A 17436-nucleotide genomic window follows, 5' to 3' on the forward strand; every position below is an offset into this window, starting at 1 on the left:
ACAACCGTTCAAAACGTGGAAGGAAAGTGAACGAAATCAAACCTAAAATGGATTCCATTTTGATTCCAAAAGGGGCCGTCACGTTTACTTGTCTAGTTCTCTCTCCCCCAGATTTCAGGAGTTAAAGGGCCCACCAATCAAGACCCTTATGCATCATCTACCGTCCATTTTGTTTACCAATTTCCAATAATCATGATGACTTTTGACTTCCCTTTCAAAAGATTTGAACAATCAACAGACCAGAACTAGGGTTTTTCCACAGATGCTTCCCCGAGGTTTTAAATACCAAATTACCCTCCGAACAGACGGCCAGAAATTGCCGTTACGTCACCGGTGAACGAATACGCAAAATTCAAAAAGACAAGTCTTCACAATTTTCTTCCTGCAGTTACTATTAAGTATTAACAGCGCATCTCTGCATTGCCAGCTAACAACCGAATATACGGCAAAATGCTTCCTTCCTCGAACACGCTTTTAGTACCCTTTTCATTTTTCAATACAAAATTACCATATAAAGCGTATTTATAAATACGGGAAGGGCAGAGCTTCCTTGCATCCCAAGTCGGCTGCTTTGATTTCTCTCTCCATTTCTCATTATTTTGCTTCTGCTTTTGCTATAAAATCAGGAATTTCGTTTTTAACTTTCTGATATTTAACATCTAACCTCGTCTGAGAGGCTTCGTGAATCTTGGGTACACGCCTTCCCTTTAAAGCTTCAACTGTGTAAAGACTCAACACTCCAAAAAAGTAATTTTCTTGAACCCATTACTTCTTTTTCGCCTTCTTTCTTTTTGTTGCATCGGGTTTGTCTCAGTTTTTTTTTTTACTGGGCTATTCGAGAATTTGTGCTAATGAGTTATTAGTTACAATTTATTTGTAGGAGTGTGCGTTTCGAGTTAATTTGGTGCGCATTGTGATTGTCTTAGCTCAGTTCAAAGTTACGCCTAACCTGCCGTTTCTTGAGATCTCTTGGTAATATCGCAGATCGTAATTAGCTCTATTTTCACCAAAAAAGGTTGAGCTTTTGCGTTTGAAAATGAGGCTTCGTCTGAAACATCGTCTTTTCTGTTTATTTGTCACTATGCATGATGCTTATTGTATCTTTTTTAAGTACATCCCAAGTCGGCTTCTTAGTGGTTTGGTGTGCTTGGATCAAGGTCTTGCATTGTTTGTGATTTAATTGGCTTTTTTACTTTTAAAGAAGCAAAGAAAATATTGTGGTAGATTTCAAAGATGCAATCTTTATTTCCTAATTTTGCTGATTTTTCATTGATTTGCATGTGCTTTTATTGGGTATATGATTCAGACGAGTAATTTCCCAATACAAAAAGCTAGTTGTTTTGTCGATCATTCTAACTAACCTAATATAATTCATGCCATTTTGGTAGAATATTAATCGACATCACTTAAATGACAATTCAATCAATTAGGAAGTTTGGAAACCATATGACTGAAATCAATGATGGACATATTTGATAGTTATTCAATTTGGTAAGTTGATTTGAAGGTGCCAGCACCAAATTAATTGCATCCGGTATTGTCAGAGTGACAGATTTTGTGCTTTTTATAAATTCCCTTGCGGTTCTCATTGTATATACCTTCAGCTGATGAATAAAGCTATGGCATGCTTTGTTTCTTTTTCATGTATTCGTTGAAAGGATCGTTGTCATGTATGAACAAAGTAGTGGATGCTTTTAGGACCTTTGCTCTGTCTTTTGCTGGTTCTATATATTTGGAGTTCACTGATGTGTAAAGCTATGTCTGTGTTCTGTTTTCTTTTCAATAGTCTTGGAAAAGATCGTTGTCATGTTGCCCAACCCATGTTTTTTGTATCTTAGTTATGTCTTTTACCTGTCCAAAAGTGCAGCCTCCTCTTTATATTCGGCCTTGGTCTTCTTCCCTTTACCAAATCTTTTATATCTAGCACTCATTGAGCTCAATTTCCTCATTGCAGGGCTTGAATTGAAGTTTTAGGGTATCAGCTCTTGCATTTAGAACTGATACTTGCGACATGGCACTGGCAAGGGTGTGTAGAAGTGGCTTGAGAAGGTCTGGAATGGCCTATGGAAGTAGCTCAAGTGAGAGTGATCTTCTATTCCATGAGCAAAACTGCAGTTACAGATGTTCCTTTCCTTCCATTGAGAATGGCTCTACAAATGGCAATCTGTCATACCTTTCCAGCATCAGAAAGGTAAATCAAGCAAGTTTTGGGAGCAGGGGAATTAGTGTAACCCCACATTATCAATTTGTTAATGCAGAGAGGATGGTAGAGGAGTCAGAATCAGAGTATGAGGATCCAAGGTTTCCAGGCATGGAAGCCACCAAACCAGGTGAAAAGCCAAGAGTAGTTGTCCTTGGTACTGGCTGGGCTGCATGTCGATTCCTGAAAGGACTTGACACCAAAATATATGATGTCGTTTGTATATCACCAAGGAATCACATGGTTTTCACTCCCTTACTAGCTTCAACTTGTGTTGGAACTCTTGAGTTTCGATCAGTAGCTGAGCCAGTTAGTCAAATACAATCTGCGTTAGGAACAAATCCCAATTCACATTTTTATCTTGCTTCTTGCAACGGCATTGATACTGACAAACATGAAGTGCGTCTACTTTTTTGTAACTTTTATATCTCTTCTCTTGTGATTGTATCTTCTTTATTCTGCTGAATCTGAAGGTAGGGTGTGAAAAAGCTTAAACCCTCTTGTTAACATTTTCCTGGAATCAGGTGTATTGCGAAACAGGTAATAGTGGGACATTACCTCGTGAGCCTTACCAATTCAAGGTTGCGTATGACAAGCTTGTCATTGCTGCCGGAGCTGAGCCTTTAACTTTTGGCATCAAGGGGGTTAAGGAACATGCATTTTTTCTCCGGGAAGTCAATCATGCCCAAGAAATAAGGAAAAAGCTTCTCCTCAACTTGATGCTCTCTGAAAATCCAGGTGGGTGACATTTTCATAGTAAAATTTCTGATATCCGAAAGGTAAATGTTCTTGAATTTGCAACATCCCCTGCACCTTCTTCCTCCTCAAAACATTGTTATGGCCAAGGCTTATTATTTTTTTTGTCTAAGGGGAAGGTGTTAGATTATCTAGATATTGAAAATATACCCTTACTTTAGGGATGTGATTAAAATGTTGGAGTCGTATTTGTTATCACAGGCATAACAGAAGCCGAGAGGAGACGCCTTCTGCACTGCGTTGTAATTGGAGGTGGCCCTACAGGGGTGGAGTTCAGTGGTGAGCTGAGTGATTTTATCATGAGAGATGTCTCAGAGCGATATACACATGTTAAGGATTACGTCAAAGTCACCCTCATAGAGGTACTTTAAAGCTCCTTTTAAGCAATGGTGTGGTTGAAAAAAATGAATTGCTGGTCATTAACAACTGATTCATTCACTCTTTTGAACAGGCTAATGAAATTCTGTCATCCTTTGATGTTAGTTTAAGGCAATATGCAACGAGACATTTGACTAAGGTAATTGGTTTGCTTTACAATATCCATTGTTCCTTGAATTGCTGTAATGAATATCCCTGATGTTGGCTATTTTGTGCGCCAGTGTGGTGTTAGACTTACGCAAGGTGTGGTGAAGGAGGTGCATCCCAAGAAAATAGTTCTTAATGATGGAACTGATGTTCCATATGGACTCTTGGTCTGGTCTACAGGAGTAGGCTCTTCTCAGTTTGTGAGGTCGCTAGGTCTTCCAAAGTCTCCTGGTGGAAGGTATGAGAAACCGCATATATCTTAACACCTTTCTCCTTCCCTGCCTCCCTTTCCGTTGCAATCCCATCTATATGATGGATCATGTTAATTGATATTATTGATCAATGCAGGATTGGTGTTGATGAATGGTTGAGGGTTCCTTCTGTGCAAGATGTGTTTGCACTTGGAGATTGTGCCGGTTTTCTTGAACAAACAGGGAGGCCAGTGCTCCCAGCTCTTGCTCAGGTCCAGTATTTTGTTCCTCTCTGCCATTGAATATTCATTGTTCTGGGTTTGTTAGCTGATGAGCTAACGTTTTTTATAACAGGTTGCAGAAAGGCAAGGGAAGTATCTGGTGGAGTTATTTAATAAAATTGGTAAGGGAGATGGAGGTAAGGCTTTTAGTACAAAAGACATCCCTCTAGGTGAGCCTTTTGTGTACAAGCATCTTGGAAGCATGGCCTCAGTTGGTCGCTATAAGGCACTGGTGGATCTACGCCGGTCCAAGGTACGCAATGAAACGATGCTTCATAAACATCACCCCTGCAAGTCTGTAATCAAGCAACTGCTGACATTAGTTACCTGATATTTGGCAGGACGACAAGGGCTTATCTCTTGCTGGATTCGGTAGCTGGCTAATTTGGCGCTCAGCTTACCTTACCCGCGTTGTAAGCTGGAGGAACCGGTTTTACGTGGCTGTCAACTGGGCAACGACACTGGTGTTTGGCCGAGACAACTCCAGAATTGGTTGACAACCTTCACACTAGCCATATACTGTCGGATTGGTGCTTTGTTAGCGCGCGATAGTTTACGTATCAGTATGAACTTGACACCATGCTCTCATCAATTTTTTGACCTCTCAGTACTGGCAGAGTTTGGTGAAATAATTCATTCAGAATGCTCACATTGTTCTATAGAAATGGTTAAAAGAGTTGCCTGTCCTCGAAAGGGTGCTCAATTATATAGAAGGCTAGAGAAGCTATGTAATCAGCCCCAAATAACCCTGTCAGCATAAGATTTTTTTTATGTGTAATGTTTGCACCACCATGCTTCAAGACTGAAAATTCATTTCAGGGGATACAGTAAATATTATACAAGGAAAATTATACAAGGCAAATCATAAAGTGGGCCCAAGCCCAAAACATGGAGTGGTGGGTCAGGCCCACTATCACTGGACTTGGCAATACCGCAATGGTACCAGATCTGTCCTCTGAAGTGGCTCGGCAATGAACCCATGTGTTTCAACGCCCATGGCTCACTTGATATTACTCATGGGCCCATATGATTACATTCCAAGAGGGCGGCTATATTGAAGATTCTATTTTGGCAAAAATATCTGCCCATTGGAGTGAGGGTTTATGCACACAGAACTGTTACGCATAAGCCTGTGAAAGTGACGATAAATATATATTAAAATTCAACTGAACAAGGGAAAAGCTGAACGCAGCTGATATTTCCTCATAGCAGCCATGGAGAAAGATAAAGAAAAATAACACCCCCTCTTTGTAGTTTGTACAGACTAACGAAGCTATCTGAAAGAAGATCTCTGAATCTCTCAATCAACAAAATTGGTGGCTCGTCTAAGAAAAGCTGGCCGTAGGCCGCCTGCCACTGAAGGATAAAACGGAAGCCAAGGAGTGAGCCAGGCCCAACACTATGCCCATCTTCACCTGGCCCCGCTTTGGGATCGGACGGCCAGAATTTACCCTACACGCAAGTCTGCCGTTGATCTTAGTTTTTCTAGCACCCGCCATCTCTTCTTAACTTCAGTGAGGTAAGGTTGAAAGACTGAGCATGAGCTGATGGGTTTTATAGAGGGAGAGGTCATAGAAATGCCCTTGCTTTATGGACCAAATTACTGACTTTTTTGGTCCATGAATTTGACCAGAAATTCAAAAGCAACATCGGGATGTCAGAGCATCCACAGTGATGCTTGAAATATCAAGCACTTCAAAATTATTCTCTCTCTCCTCCTTTATCCTACGTGGCACAATTTAATTGGATGATTAAATCTCACAATATACACTATTCATCAACACTTCATACATTCCAACACTCCATACTCACTTTCTCTATTTTCTCTCTCTTCCTTTTTATCATCTCTTTCTTCCTTTTTATCATCTCTCTCTTCCTTTTCATCACCTCTTTCTTCCTTTTTATCATCTCTCTTCACTATTCATCAACTATATACATACTCCAACTCTCAAGTATCATTTTTCCACAACTAAATTTTCAAGCGTCATTTTTCACCCATTGTGTGCATGTAGCGCTATACTTATCAAAAAAGTAACATTTCAAGTACTTAAAATACACTCCATTATATCCATTGTGAACATCTAGCACTTAACTTATCAAGAAAGTATCATATCAAGTACTTCAAAATCATCCCATTGTGGATGCTCTCATTCTCGTAAAATAACTACAAAATCGAGGTTGAAGTTTGGTGAGATAATTCTACCTGTTTATGCCACGTCTTGATATGTACATTAAAATCACGTGTTAATTTTGTTCACATTAGTGGGGATCCGGTCCAGTTCAGATGGGCCGGATAAGAACAAAGAGAGAGCGAGATTTATAAGCAAAAGCCATATTATTAGGATACTCGAAATTACTTTTGATTATACTTCTCTCATTTTTTAATTAAAAATTAAAAAACAAAGTTATTAGTTGTAGTGGGAATGTGGATCAAAATCACTTTCAACCACAATCTCTTTAGTTGGAAGTCACAATAAACTTCCTTTGTGAGTGGGGACTTTGGTAATGTTAAATGTGACGTGAAGCATAAAGGTGGTCTTTAAGATATAACTATAAATTGTATTATAATTGACATTATTATGAAACATCAGCCATTCACCGAATCTAAGAGGGGAGATGGCATTGATTCAATGCATCCTTATATGATAATCTATGACCTCTTTTAATTAGTTTTGTCGGGCTGTGTTTGAAAGAAGAATAGATACGAAACTAATTAGTTGGATTACAAAATTAAAAGCCGCCTATTGTCTTAGACTCTTGGCCCTTTAGCACATGCATGCCATCTCTTCCAAGTCCTCGACTTCTTACGGAAAGAAGACGATTATAGAGAATGATGTCCTCCAAATTGTAGATATGAAAATCTACAATCAAGTAAATGTTGATCGAGACTTTCAACAACCCTACAAAAATCATACTAGGTGGATCGTGAACCTTGATACCGATGTGGTGTCTGTCGGGGAAGCACCGATGGTCAAATCAGTTGACGGTGAGAGGTGTCAGTCGACTATGAGGGACTTATAGTGAGATAAGCAAAATGTTTTTAGAGAGAGAGGGAGTGCAACATGCCTCCAAGTAGTTGAGAGTACTTAATAAGGCTGAGACTTCATGTATTTATAATGGTTTTAGTCACGTGACAAGCACATGATATTTGAGCTGGCAAGCGTTGGACTTTTATTAGGTCATGGGCCTATGAAGAATCTTCTTGGTAGTGTGGGTTTTGAGCATTTGTATAGTAGACAGCCTAGGGCATAGGCCTATTGGGCTCGACCATGACTCTTGTGTGTCTATAGACTTGGCTCAAGACTCTCATGGGTCTTATTTTGCTTGACTAAGGCTCCGTGGGCCTAGTTGTCGAATGAGCTTAGGTCGTGGGTTCGTTGGCTTGACTAAAGACCTTAGTAGGTCTAGTTAAGTATACTGTCTATGCCGTGGGCTTGTTGGGCTTGACTAAGACTTTCGTTGGCCTTGTTGAATATATGTGCACATAGACAGATTGTGGCCCATACACAAATGCCCTTGCTTATGCACATAATTACTACTCGTCGGGGGCCACATAGGGATCCCATTTCACCAAAATATTCGCAAATTGATGTTTAATTTAGCACCTAATTATGTCATGTTGACGTAAAATATCATGTGCCCATTTTGTTCCCATTACTAAGCAAAATTGGCATAAATAATTCTTGACCGCCGGATCCGATCTAACCAGATAAGCACGAAGAGGGCTTTGAGTGCTTTACGTGTAAAAGCACATTATCAAACACTTACAAGCATAAAGCACAAACATAATTGTTGCCTCTTGTGGGAGGGTTGATGGTGCTACTCACAATCTTCCGTTACTCATTAAAATCGAGCTTTTCTTTCTGTATGGGAAGTCATTCTAAAAAATTGGGATAAGTAATGTAGAAGCCCATGTACTTATAAAAATGATGAATTCAGCCATTGCGCTTTTTTTTTTTATCAAATCAATCCCTTGACTTCAAGCAATGTGTCATAACAAAAATGACGTGATCGTTAATTGATGACATATAATTTTTTTTGTTTATCATTTTCCATGTGGTAGACACGTGGAAATTGTCCAATTAAATAATAACATTTGTCAATATTAAATTTATTTATAATTGGTTAGATTAATCATTTTCATTCTTGGTCAACTTATGACTTTAGGATTTATGAAGCTCTTATACTTTTGGTGATGGTTCAATTAAGCCCAAACGACTCCTTATTCGAAACCTACCATATATACTTGACTTGAAGCTGCAATTCCACATAACACCATGCATTCCAAATTCAACCAACCACTATGCCTTTCAAATTCTACCAAAAAAAAAAATAGATATCCAAATTCCATAACCACCACCAGATAAACAATCAAGAGGAAATCCCCATTAATACGTATACCTGTGATATACCACCACTGATAAGCACCGAAATACGAGAAATTGATGGGCCAAGAGGTATATTACAGACGAGAGCAATGACCCAAATTGAGCACATACTTAATGTGGGCTAAAAATTGGGCTCACTTGATATTACTGACGGGCCCAAATGATTATATTCCAAGAGGGCACCATATGAAGACTTTTTATGCAAAAATGACTGCCCATCGAATTGAGGGATTACGCACATAGGCCCGTCAAAGAGACAATAAATGTGTACATATTATTAAAATTCAACTAAGCAAGGGAAAGCTGAACACAGAGCTAATATTCCCTCATCAGCAACCATGGAGAAAGATGAAAGAAAAATAATTCCTTCTTTGTAGTTTGTACAGACTAACGAGGCTATGTGAAAAAAAGAAAAAAAAAATCTCTAAATCTATCGATCAACAAAATTGGTGGCTCGTCTAAGAAAAGCTGGCCGTAGACCGCCGGCCACTGAAAGAGAGAACGGAAGCCAAAGAGTGGGCCAGGCCCAACACTATGCCCATCTTCACCTGGCCCCGCTTTGGGATCGGACGGCCAGAATTTCCCCTACACGCAAGTCCGCCGTTGATCTTAGCTCTTCTAGCACCTGCCATCTCTTCTTAACTTCAGTGAGGTGAGGTTGAAAGGCCTTGCTGATGGGTTTTATAGAGGGAGAGGTCATAGAAATGCCCTTGTTTTATGGACCAAATTACTGACTTGTTTGGTCCATGAATTTGACCAGAAATTCAATAAGAAACACGAATTCATAACAGGTTGAATCCTAGAGGGGGTGATCTCATGGCAGCTCAAACTATTGGCTCAGACTCTTGGGTTTGGAAGGGTCTAATGCATGGCCTCGGTTGGTCGCTATAAGGCACTGGTGGATCTACGCCGGTCCAAGGTACGCAATGAAACGATACTTCATAAACATCACCCCTGCAAGTCTGTAATCAAGCAACTGCTGACATTAGTTACCTGATATTTGGCAGGAGGACAAGGGCTTATCTCTTGCTGGATTCGGCAGCTGGCTAATTTGGCGCTCAGCCTACCTTACCCGCGTTGTAAGCTGGAGGAACCGGTTTTACGTGGCTGTCAACTGGGCAACGACACTGGTGTTTGGCCGAGACAACTCCAGAATTGGTTGACAACCTTCACACTAGCCATATACTGTCGGATTGGTGCTTTGTTAGCGCGCGATAGTTTAGGTATTAGTATGAACTTGATACCATGCTCTCATCAATTTTTACCTCCCAGTACTGGCAGAGTTTGGTGAAATAATTCATTCAGAATGCTCACATTGTTCTATAGAAATAGTTAAAAGAGTTGCCTGTCATAGAAAGGATGCTCAATTATATACAAGGCTAGAGAAGCTATGCAGTCAGCCCCAAGTAACTCTGTTACCATAAGATTTTTTTTATGTGAAACGTTTTCTTGACCAAATAATTTCATTTGGTTCAAGGCACCACCATGCTTCAAAATTGTACATGCTTCAGCTTCAAGACTGAAAATTCATTTCAGGCGGATACAGTAGATATTATACAAGGCAAAAATATGATGAGCCCAAGCACAAAACGTGGAGTGGTGGGGAAGGCCCACTATCATTGGACTTGGTAATGCTGCAATGCTACCAGATTTTCGGAAAACTTTAGTCACACCCCACCTTTTACTAAAGACACCCCAATTTGAGTTGATCATCCTTTATAAAGCTCAGTTGATGGGGTGTCTTTAGTAAAAAGTGGGGTGTGACTAAAGTTTCCCCATATTTTGTCCTCTGAAGAGGCCCATTTTGCAAGACAATGAGCCCATGTGTTTCAACGCCCATAGGCTCACTTGATATTACTTATGGGCCCATATGATTACATTCCAAGAGGGCGGCTATATGAAGATTTTTTTTTACGCAAAAAAACCTATGAGTTTTCAAAATTTTTAAAAACATGAAAAATAAGTTTTCAAAAATTTTTAAAACACCACATACATGACGATCTCCTTTCTATCTCAAACGACATGCGTACCGACCCTTCTCTCATTTTCGGATTAGGTTTGACCCAGGCTTTGGACGTGGGTCTGCCTCGAGCTGAATTTTGGGCTCGTGTTGATCTCGAGTTAAGCTTCAGGTCAGAGCTGAGCTACGGGCCTAGGTCAGGTTTCGAGCTCAAGTAGATCCTAGGCTAGGCTAAGGGCTCGGGTCAATCTCCGGTCGGGCTTCTGGACAAGTTGGTCCCGGGCTGGAATTCGAGGCCAAGTCCTTTATTGGTTGGCCACGTCGAGCTACTGGCCCAGGACGGTTTTCAGGATCGGTCCCAGGACAGTCTTCGAGACCAAGTTTCTCCCGAGACGATAGTCAAGGTCAGTTCAGTCTAGGGACGGTCTTCGGGGTCGAGTCAGCCCCGGGATAGTCGTCGGGGTCTGGATGATCTTCAGGGTAGAGTTTGTCCCGAGACAGTCTTCGAGGTTGGGTCGATCCCAGGACAGTCATCAAGGTCTGGTAGGTCTCGGGACGGACTTCGGGGTTAGGTATGTCATGGGAATCTTTTGGGCCGGGTCTGTCCAGGGACGATCTTCGGGGTCGGGTCGAGCTAAGGACCTTGGACGGTTGTCGTGGTCAGTTCTGTCTCAGGCCGGGCTTCGGGCCTAGGTCGGTCCCGAGACAGTCTTCGGGGCCGGGTTTGTCCCAGGATGAGGGTTTGCACCCTGACGATCATGGGGGTCGGGTTGAGCTACTGGCCCGAAATGATCTTCGGGGTTGGGTGGGTCCCGAGACAGCCGTCGGGGTCTTGTCGATCCCGGGACGATCTTGGGGTCGAGTTGGACTACGAGCCAAGGATGGTCATAGGTTGGTGAGGGCTGCAGGTAGGGTCGTTCTTGGGCTGGGCTTCGGTGTTTGTTCGGGCTTGGGTCGAACTTCGAATATTGACTTTTTCTTTGAATCAAGAGCAGAGTTTCACGACATCTTGCTTGATGATCTCATCTTGAATTATGTTTATGTTTTCATTTTCAATTTTAAATACACAACCAAACAAGCAGTCAAATTTATGTTTTCATTTTTCGTTTTACGTTTTTGTTTTTGATTTTTGATTTCATAATTTTTGAAAGTGATCATACCAAACAACACCTTAATTTTTAGAAACCCTAAAGAAGTTAGTAATATATATGCTGAATAAAATAGGAATAACTTTAATTTTAGAAACCCTAAAGAAGTTAACAACATATGTGCTGAATAAAATAGGAATAACTTTAATTTTAGAAACCCTAAAGAAGTTAACAACATATGTGCCGAATAAAATAGGAATACAAAACCTATTCCGATGGTAACTTTAATTTTTAGAAACCCTAAAGAAATTAGCAATATATGTTGAATAAAATTGGAATACAAAACCTATTCGGAGTGTAACTTTCATTTTTAGAAACCCTAAAGAAGTTAGCAATATATATGCTGAATAAAATAGGAATAACTTTAATTTTTAGAAACCCTAAAGAAGTTAGCAATATATGTGCTGAATAAAATTGGAATACAAAACATATTCCGATGGTAACTTAAATTTTTAGAAACCCTAAAGAAGTTGGCAATATATAAAAGACGACTGATAGGTGTGATAATACCTATGATTTTTGGTAGGAATCTCCCCCTCTTAAGCTTCCTTTAAATAAATAATGAGTGTATTTATGTTTTGATTTGTATTTTGATAGGTTGATTGCGGTTCGGATGAAAAGTGATGAAAAAAAGGGCTGAACTGAAGAAAATGTCCACCGACCTTCGTGTGTTCAAATACTTATAACTTTTTGTCACGTTATCGGAATCAAGCGAAATAAAAGGCATTGGAAACTAGACATCTCAAGCTTTCCGTAGACACTAAAATCGTGCAAATCGGACGTCGTATGGAGATTTTGGAATCATTCCACGCCTAGGCGCAATATTTGTGCACGCCCAGGATCACTCCTGCACGCCTAGTCCAGTGAAGTTGGGGCTTGAATTTGAAGTTGTGCACGCCTAGGCGTGCGCCTAGGCGTGGCGCGCCTAGGCGTGGATACAACGCGCCTAGGCGCACAAGACAGTTTTTTTTGAGATGTTTTAATTCGCGAACTGGCCGAGCCGCAACACACTTTTTAACCTAGAACTGATTTTCTGGGGAGAAAACCAGAGGGGGAAGGCGATTCTTGGAGCTAGGAGGAGAGATTCTTCAGCTCAACTTGGATCTACTCAACTAATTGGGTTTATTCATGATTTTCTCATCTCTCCTTTTGTGTTTTTCTCTCATTATGTGTAACTAAATCTCTTGTGCCAAGGCTAGGTTGAAGCCTTGGGTTTGATGACTTTGTTTATGACTTGATTTACATACATATGAGTTGATTTGGGTATAAATCTTGTGTTTCTATGTTTGATTGCAATTTATTCATGCTTGTGGTGTTTGGCCAACACTTTAGGTTTTTGGATGAAATTGTTTGGAGAATTTGCTTAGACAATAATATGTCAAGTAGATTATGCTCCTTGAAACACTTGATTATGAATGTGTCTCCCTTTAATTAGGTGACAATTTGTATGAATCCTAATCTCCATAGAACTCCATGAATTCCTATGCATGTTTAGACCAATAAGATGGCTAGAATGTATTTAGGAATATCCGACCTAGACCAATAAGATGGCTAGTAATCGATTTTAGGGAGATTTGGCTTAGGTGCGCTAAAACCGACTTAGGTACGGATTCGTTATGCCCGAATTAGCAAATATGTGTGTAAATTTATGTCATTCCAAGTCATTTCCCAAGGGGGATTCCGAAGCCTTGGTGTTCATCTCATATTTGTTAAATCATCTCATTTGCATTAGTTGCATCCTAATTCTAAGAAAATACCAAAAACACTTTGCTCTTTGCTTGTTTTAGTTGAATTACCAAACCAAACAATCTTGAGTTGAATTTTACTTTTGATTGCATTGTCCACATATACATGCAAATATACATTTGGATTAAACATAACACCGTCCCTGTGGATTCGACCCTTGCTTATCATTGTGCTGTAGTCGCCGACTAGTACACTTGCTAGTAAGGTTAATTTAGACCCAACAAGTTTATGGCGCCGTTGCCGGGGACGGTTGCTTATATTTGATCCATTCTTGTTTATATACATAGATACTTACATACTTAGTTTAGCTCTTTCTTACTGGATAATTAGTGATCCTTATACTTGTCTTTCTTGTTTGTAGTTCATGCAAGGAAGACGTTCTCAAGATACAGAAATTCTTCCTGTCGATCTAGACTTGGAACGTGCACGAAGGAACAAGAGAGACAAGGATTTTCTTGAGGAGAAATCTTCCAGCTCTAGTTCATCTAGTGACAACATTTTGGGAGAACATTCTGAACAGGAGAGCATGGCTGAAAATCGTGAGGAAGTTGGCAATAATGCCAACAATGCAAATGCTCCGGTCACCATCATGGACTACTCTATGCCACAATTCTCTACTAGACAATCTTGCATCATATTACCAACCATTCCGCCAAATCTATCTTATGAGCTTAAATGTCATGTGATTAACATGCTCCCATCGTTCTCAGGAGCTGAAAATCAAGATGCTAGTGATCACATTGATAATTTTCTGGAAATTTGTGGCACTCAAAAAATTCAAGGTATATCTGAAGAATTCATACGGTTGAAGCTTTTTCCTTTTTCTCTTAAGGAAAGTGCTAAGATCTGGTTCAAGACTTTGCCACCAAATTCTATCACTTCTTGGGATCAACTTTCTGCTAAGTTTATTCAGAAGTTCTATACTCAGTCAAGGACACAGAGGCTTCGGGATCAGATTTTCCATTTCAGGCAGAACAAGGGAGAACCACTTTTTAAGGCTTGGGAGCGATATAAAACTTTATTGATTGGTTGCCCACATCATCAATTCTTGCCATGGCAGATTATATCATACTTTTACCAACATCTGGCTGATGAATGCCGCCATAGGTTAGATGCAGCTGCTGGAGGAAATATTATGGCTAAGGAACCGACTGAAGCCAATGAAATTATTGAGACTGTGGTAGCAAATTCCTCACAATGGGATAATCGTGATCTTGATGCGCCTAGACACATGGTTTATGAGGCTAGTGCTTCAAATTCAGAGATGGCGTCTGTGGCTAGGAAATTGGATGCGGTAGTAACTTTGCTGAGCAGAAATTTGGAGCCTTGTGGAATTTGTGGAGGCACAGATCATCCTACTCATGTATGTTCTAGAAGTGGGACATTTCCTGAAGCTGAAGTTAATGCAGTTCAACCCTTTCATAGGCAGCAGAATGATCCATTTTCTCACACATATAACCCAGGATGGAAGAATCACCCAAATTTCTCCTATGCTTCATCCCAGAATTTCAATCAAGGGCCCAGACCTTGGCAAGCTCCACGACAAGGACCACCCTCTCAAGACGCAAAGAAGTCTGCTATGGAGGACCTTATCACCCAACTTGCTCAATCACAAGTCACAATGCAGCATTCCCAAGCAGAGATGAGCAATTCAATGACTCAGTTGCAACAAACTGTTTCCAGTAATACTCAGTCCATCGCAAAGCTTGAAATGCAAGTAGGACAACTTGCTCAGGCTTTAAGTGAAAGACAACCGGGAAAGCTTCCAAGTCAACCTGAGGTAAATCCTAAACAGCATGAAGATGCTAATGCTATTACTGTCTTGCGAAGTGGGAAAAGGGTGGATAACAAGATTGAATATAAAGGGCTTGATGGTGAGAGTCATGATGAACCTACAGTGATGGAACCGAGTACCACCACCACACCTCATGTTGAGAAGGAAAAACCGGAAGAAGTGGTTGTTCCAACAGTGCCTTTTCCATCTCGTCTTGCACCGGCTAAGAAAAACAAGTATAATCGGGACATTTTTGAAGTTTTGAAGAAAGTAGAGATTAATATTCCACTTATTGAGGCAATTAAGTCTATTCCTGCATATGCAAAATTTTTGAAGGAGTTGTGCACTAACAAAAGAAAGATTGGTGATCATGAAGAAGTATATCTCTCCGAAGAGACAAGTGCTATTTTACAAAAGAAGCTCCCACCCAAATTAAAAGATCCGGGTAGCTTTACCATTCCTTGTATAATTGGAGAGAAAGAAATTGAAAAAGCCTTGATGGATCTTGGTGCGAGTGTGAATATCATGCCTTATTCTGTTTACACTACATTGAAGATCGGTGAGTTGAAACCAACATCAGTCACTCTCCAATTAGCGGATCGCTCTTTAGTGCATCCTTTTGGGCTAGTTGAAGATGTTCTAGTGAAGGTGGGAGAGTTCGTTATTCCGGTGGATTTTCTAGTGCTTGATATGGAGGGTGAACCTAATCCGGGAAAAGATGTACCAATCATTCTAGGCCGCGGTTTTATGGCAACCACCAACACCATCATTGATGTCAAGATGGGAGTTCTCACTATGACAGTTTTTGATAAAACTATTCAGTTTCGGCTGTTTGAGGCCATGAGACATTCTAATGATTCAAAGACTTGTTTTTGGGTGGATGTGGTGGATAGAAGAGTCGACATGGAGCTGCATAGAAATGATAAAACCATTGCTTTGGAAGCTTTTCTAGTGGGAGATATTGAGAGGACTCTGGACAATGATACTCAAGAAGTTGTAAACATGTTTGAGGCTTCTCCTAGTTATCAACACAAGTGGCGTCCGACCTTTGAAAATTTGAGGGACTCCCCAAATCTTGAGAAGCTAGTACCATCTATAGTGAGTCCGCCAGAGCTAGAGTTGAAGCTTTTGCCCGCACACTTGCGATATGCATTCTTAGGTAACTCTAAAACTCTTCCTGTTATTATTTCTTCTAATCTTTCTCTCTTGGAAGAAGAGAAATTGCTCCGTGTTCTCAGGGAATACAAGAGTGCAATTGGGTGGACCATTGCGGATATTCGTGGCATTAGCCCCTCTGTTTGCATGCATCGCATTTTGATGGAGGACGGAACTAAAGCCACTAGAGAGGGACAAAGAAGATTAAATCCAAATATGAAAGAAGTTGTCCGGAGTGAGATTTTGAAGCTCTTGGATGTTGGCGTTATTTATCCTATTTCTGATTCCAAATGGGTGAGTCCAGTCCATCTTGTGCCGAAGAAATCTGGGATTACTGTCGAAGCTAATGAGAACAATGTGCTTATTCCTACTCGGAAGGTCACGGGATGGCGAGTTTGTATTGATTATCGGAAACTGAATTTAGCTACCCGAAAAGATCACTTCCCATTACCTTTTGTTGATCAGATGCTTGAGAGACTGGCAGGGCATGAGTATTATTGCTTCCTGGATGGTTATTCTGGTTATAACCAAATTGCCATTGATCCCGAAGATCAAGACAAGACTACTTTCACTTGTCCATTTGGAACATTTGCTTACCGTCGGATGCCTTTTGGCTTATGCAATGCTCCTGCAACATTTCAGCGTTGCATGATAAGCATCTTCTCTGACATGGTGGAGCGTGTTATTGAGATATTTATGGATGATTTTTCTGTCTTTGGGTCAAGTTTTGACAATTGCCTTCAAAATCTATCTATTGTGTTGAGGAGATGTGAAGAAACCAATTTGGTGCTAAATTGGGAAAAATGCCACTTTATGGTGCAACGAGGAAATGTGTTGGGGCATATTATCTCCAAAAATGGGATTGAAGTTGATCCGGCAAAGATTGAGCTTATATCGAAGCTTCCTCCTCCGATTAATGTGAAAGGAATTCGTTCTTTTCTTGGACATGCAGGGTTCTATAGGAGGTTCATTCAAGATTTTTCTAAAATTGCTAGGCCTTTATGCAACCTTTTGGCCAAAGATGCAGTTTTTCTATTCGATGAAGCTTGTATGAGGGCATTCGATTTGTTGAAAGAGAAACTTACTACCGCTCCGATTATGATGCCTCCGGATTTTTCTTTGCCATTTGAAATTATGTGCGATGCTTCTGACTTTGCCATTGGAGCGGTGCTTTGTCAACGAGTTGACAAGAAGTCTCATGTTATATATTATTCAAGCCAAACACTAAATGATGCTCAAGTTAATTATACCACTACCGAGAAAGAGTTGTTGGCCATTGTCTTTGCCTTGGACAAGTTTCGTCAATATTTAG

General features: G+C 40.4%; 1 protein-coding gene across 3 annotated transcripts; it reads left to right on the top strand.

The window, feature by feature from the left end:
- Positions 1-577: 577 nt before the first annotated feature.
- On the top strand, positions 578-4753 carry LOC120006184 (internal alternative NAD(P)H-ubiquinone oxidoreductase A2, mitochondrial-like). 3 transcript variants are annotated; one of them, XM_038856121.1, is made up of 10 exons: positions 578-747; positions 881-972; positions 1955-2599; positions 2725-2938; positions 3158-3318; positions 3408-3473; positions 3556-3719; positions 3830-3944; positions 4027-4206; positions 4295-4753. In XM_038856121.1, the coding sequence occupies exons 3-10, from the start codon at positions 2012-2014 to the stop codon at positions 4448-4450; spliced, it is 1644 nt and encodes a 547-aa protein (XP_038712049.1). In that variant the 5' UTR covers positions 578-747; positions 881-972; positions 1955-2011; the 3' UTR covers positions 4451-4753. The 3 variants fall into 3 exon arrangements, with proteins under 3 accessions (XP_038712049.1, XP_038712048.1, XP_038712050.1); XM_038856120.1 differs by lacking the exon at positions 881-972; XM_038856122.1 differs by lacking the exons at positions 578-747; positions 881-972 and adding an exon at positions 785-803.
- Positions 4754-17436: the final 12683 nt, after the last annotated feature.

The sequence above is a fragment of the Tripterygium wilfordii genome, chromosome 9 (genome assembly GCF_013401445.1).
Source record: "Tripterygium wilfordii isolate XIE 37 chromosome 9, ASM1340144v1, whole genome shotgun sequence".
Classification (NCBI taxonomy): Eukaryota; Viridiplantae; Streptophyta; class Magnoliopsida; order Celastrales; family Celastraceae; genus Tripterygium; species Tripterygium wilfordii.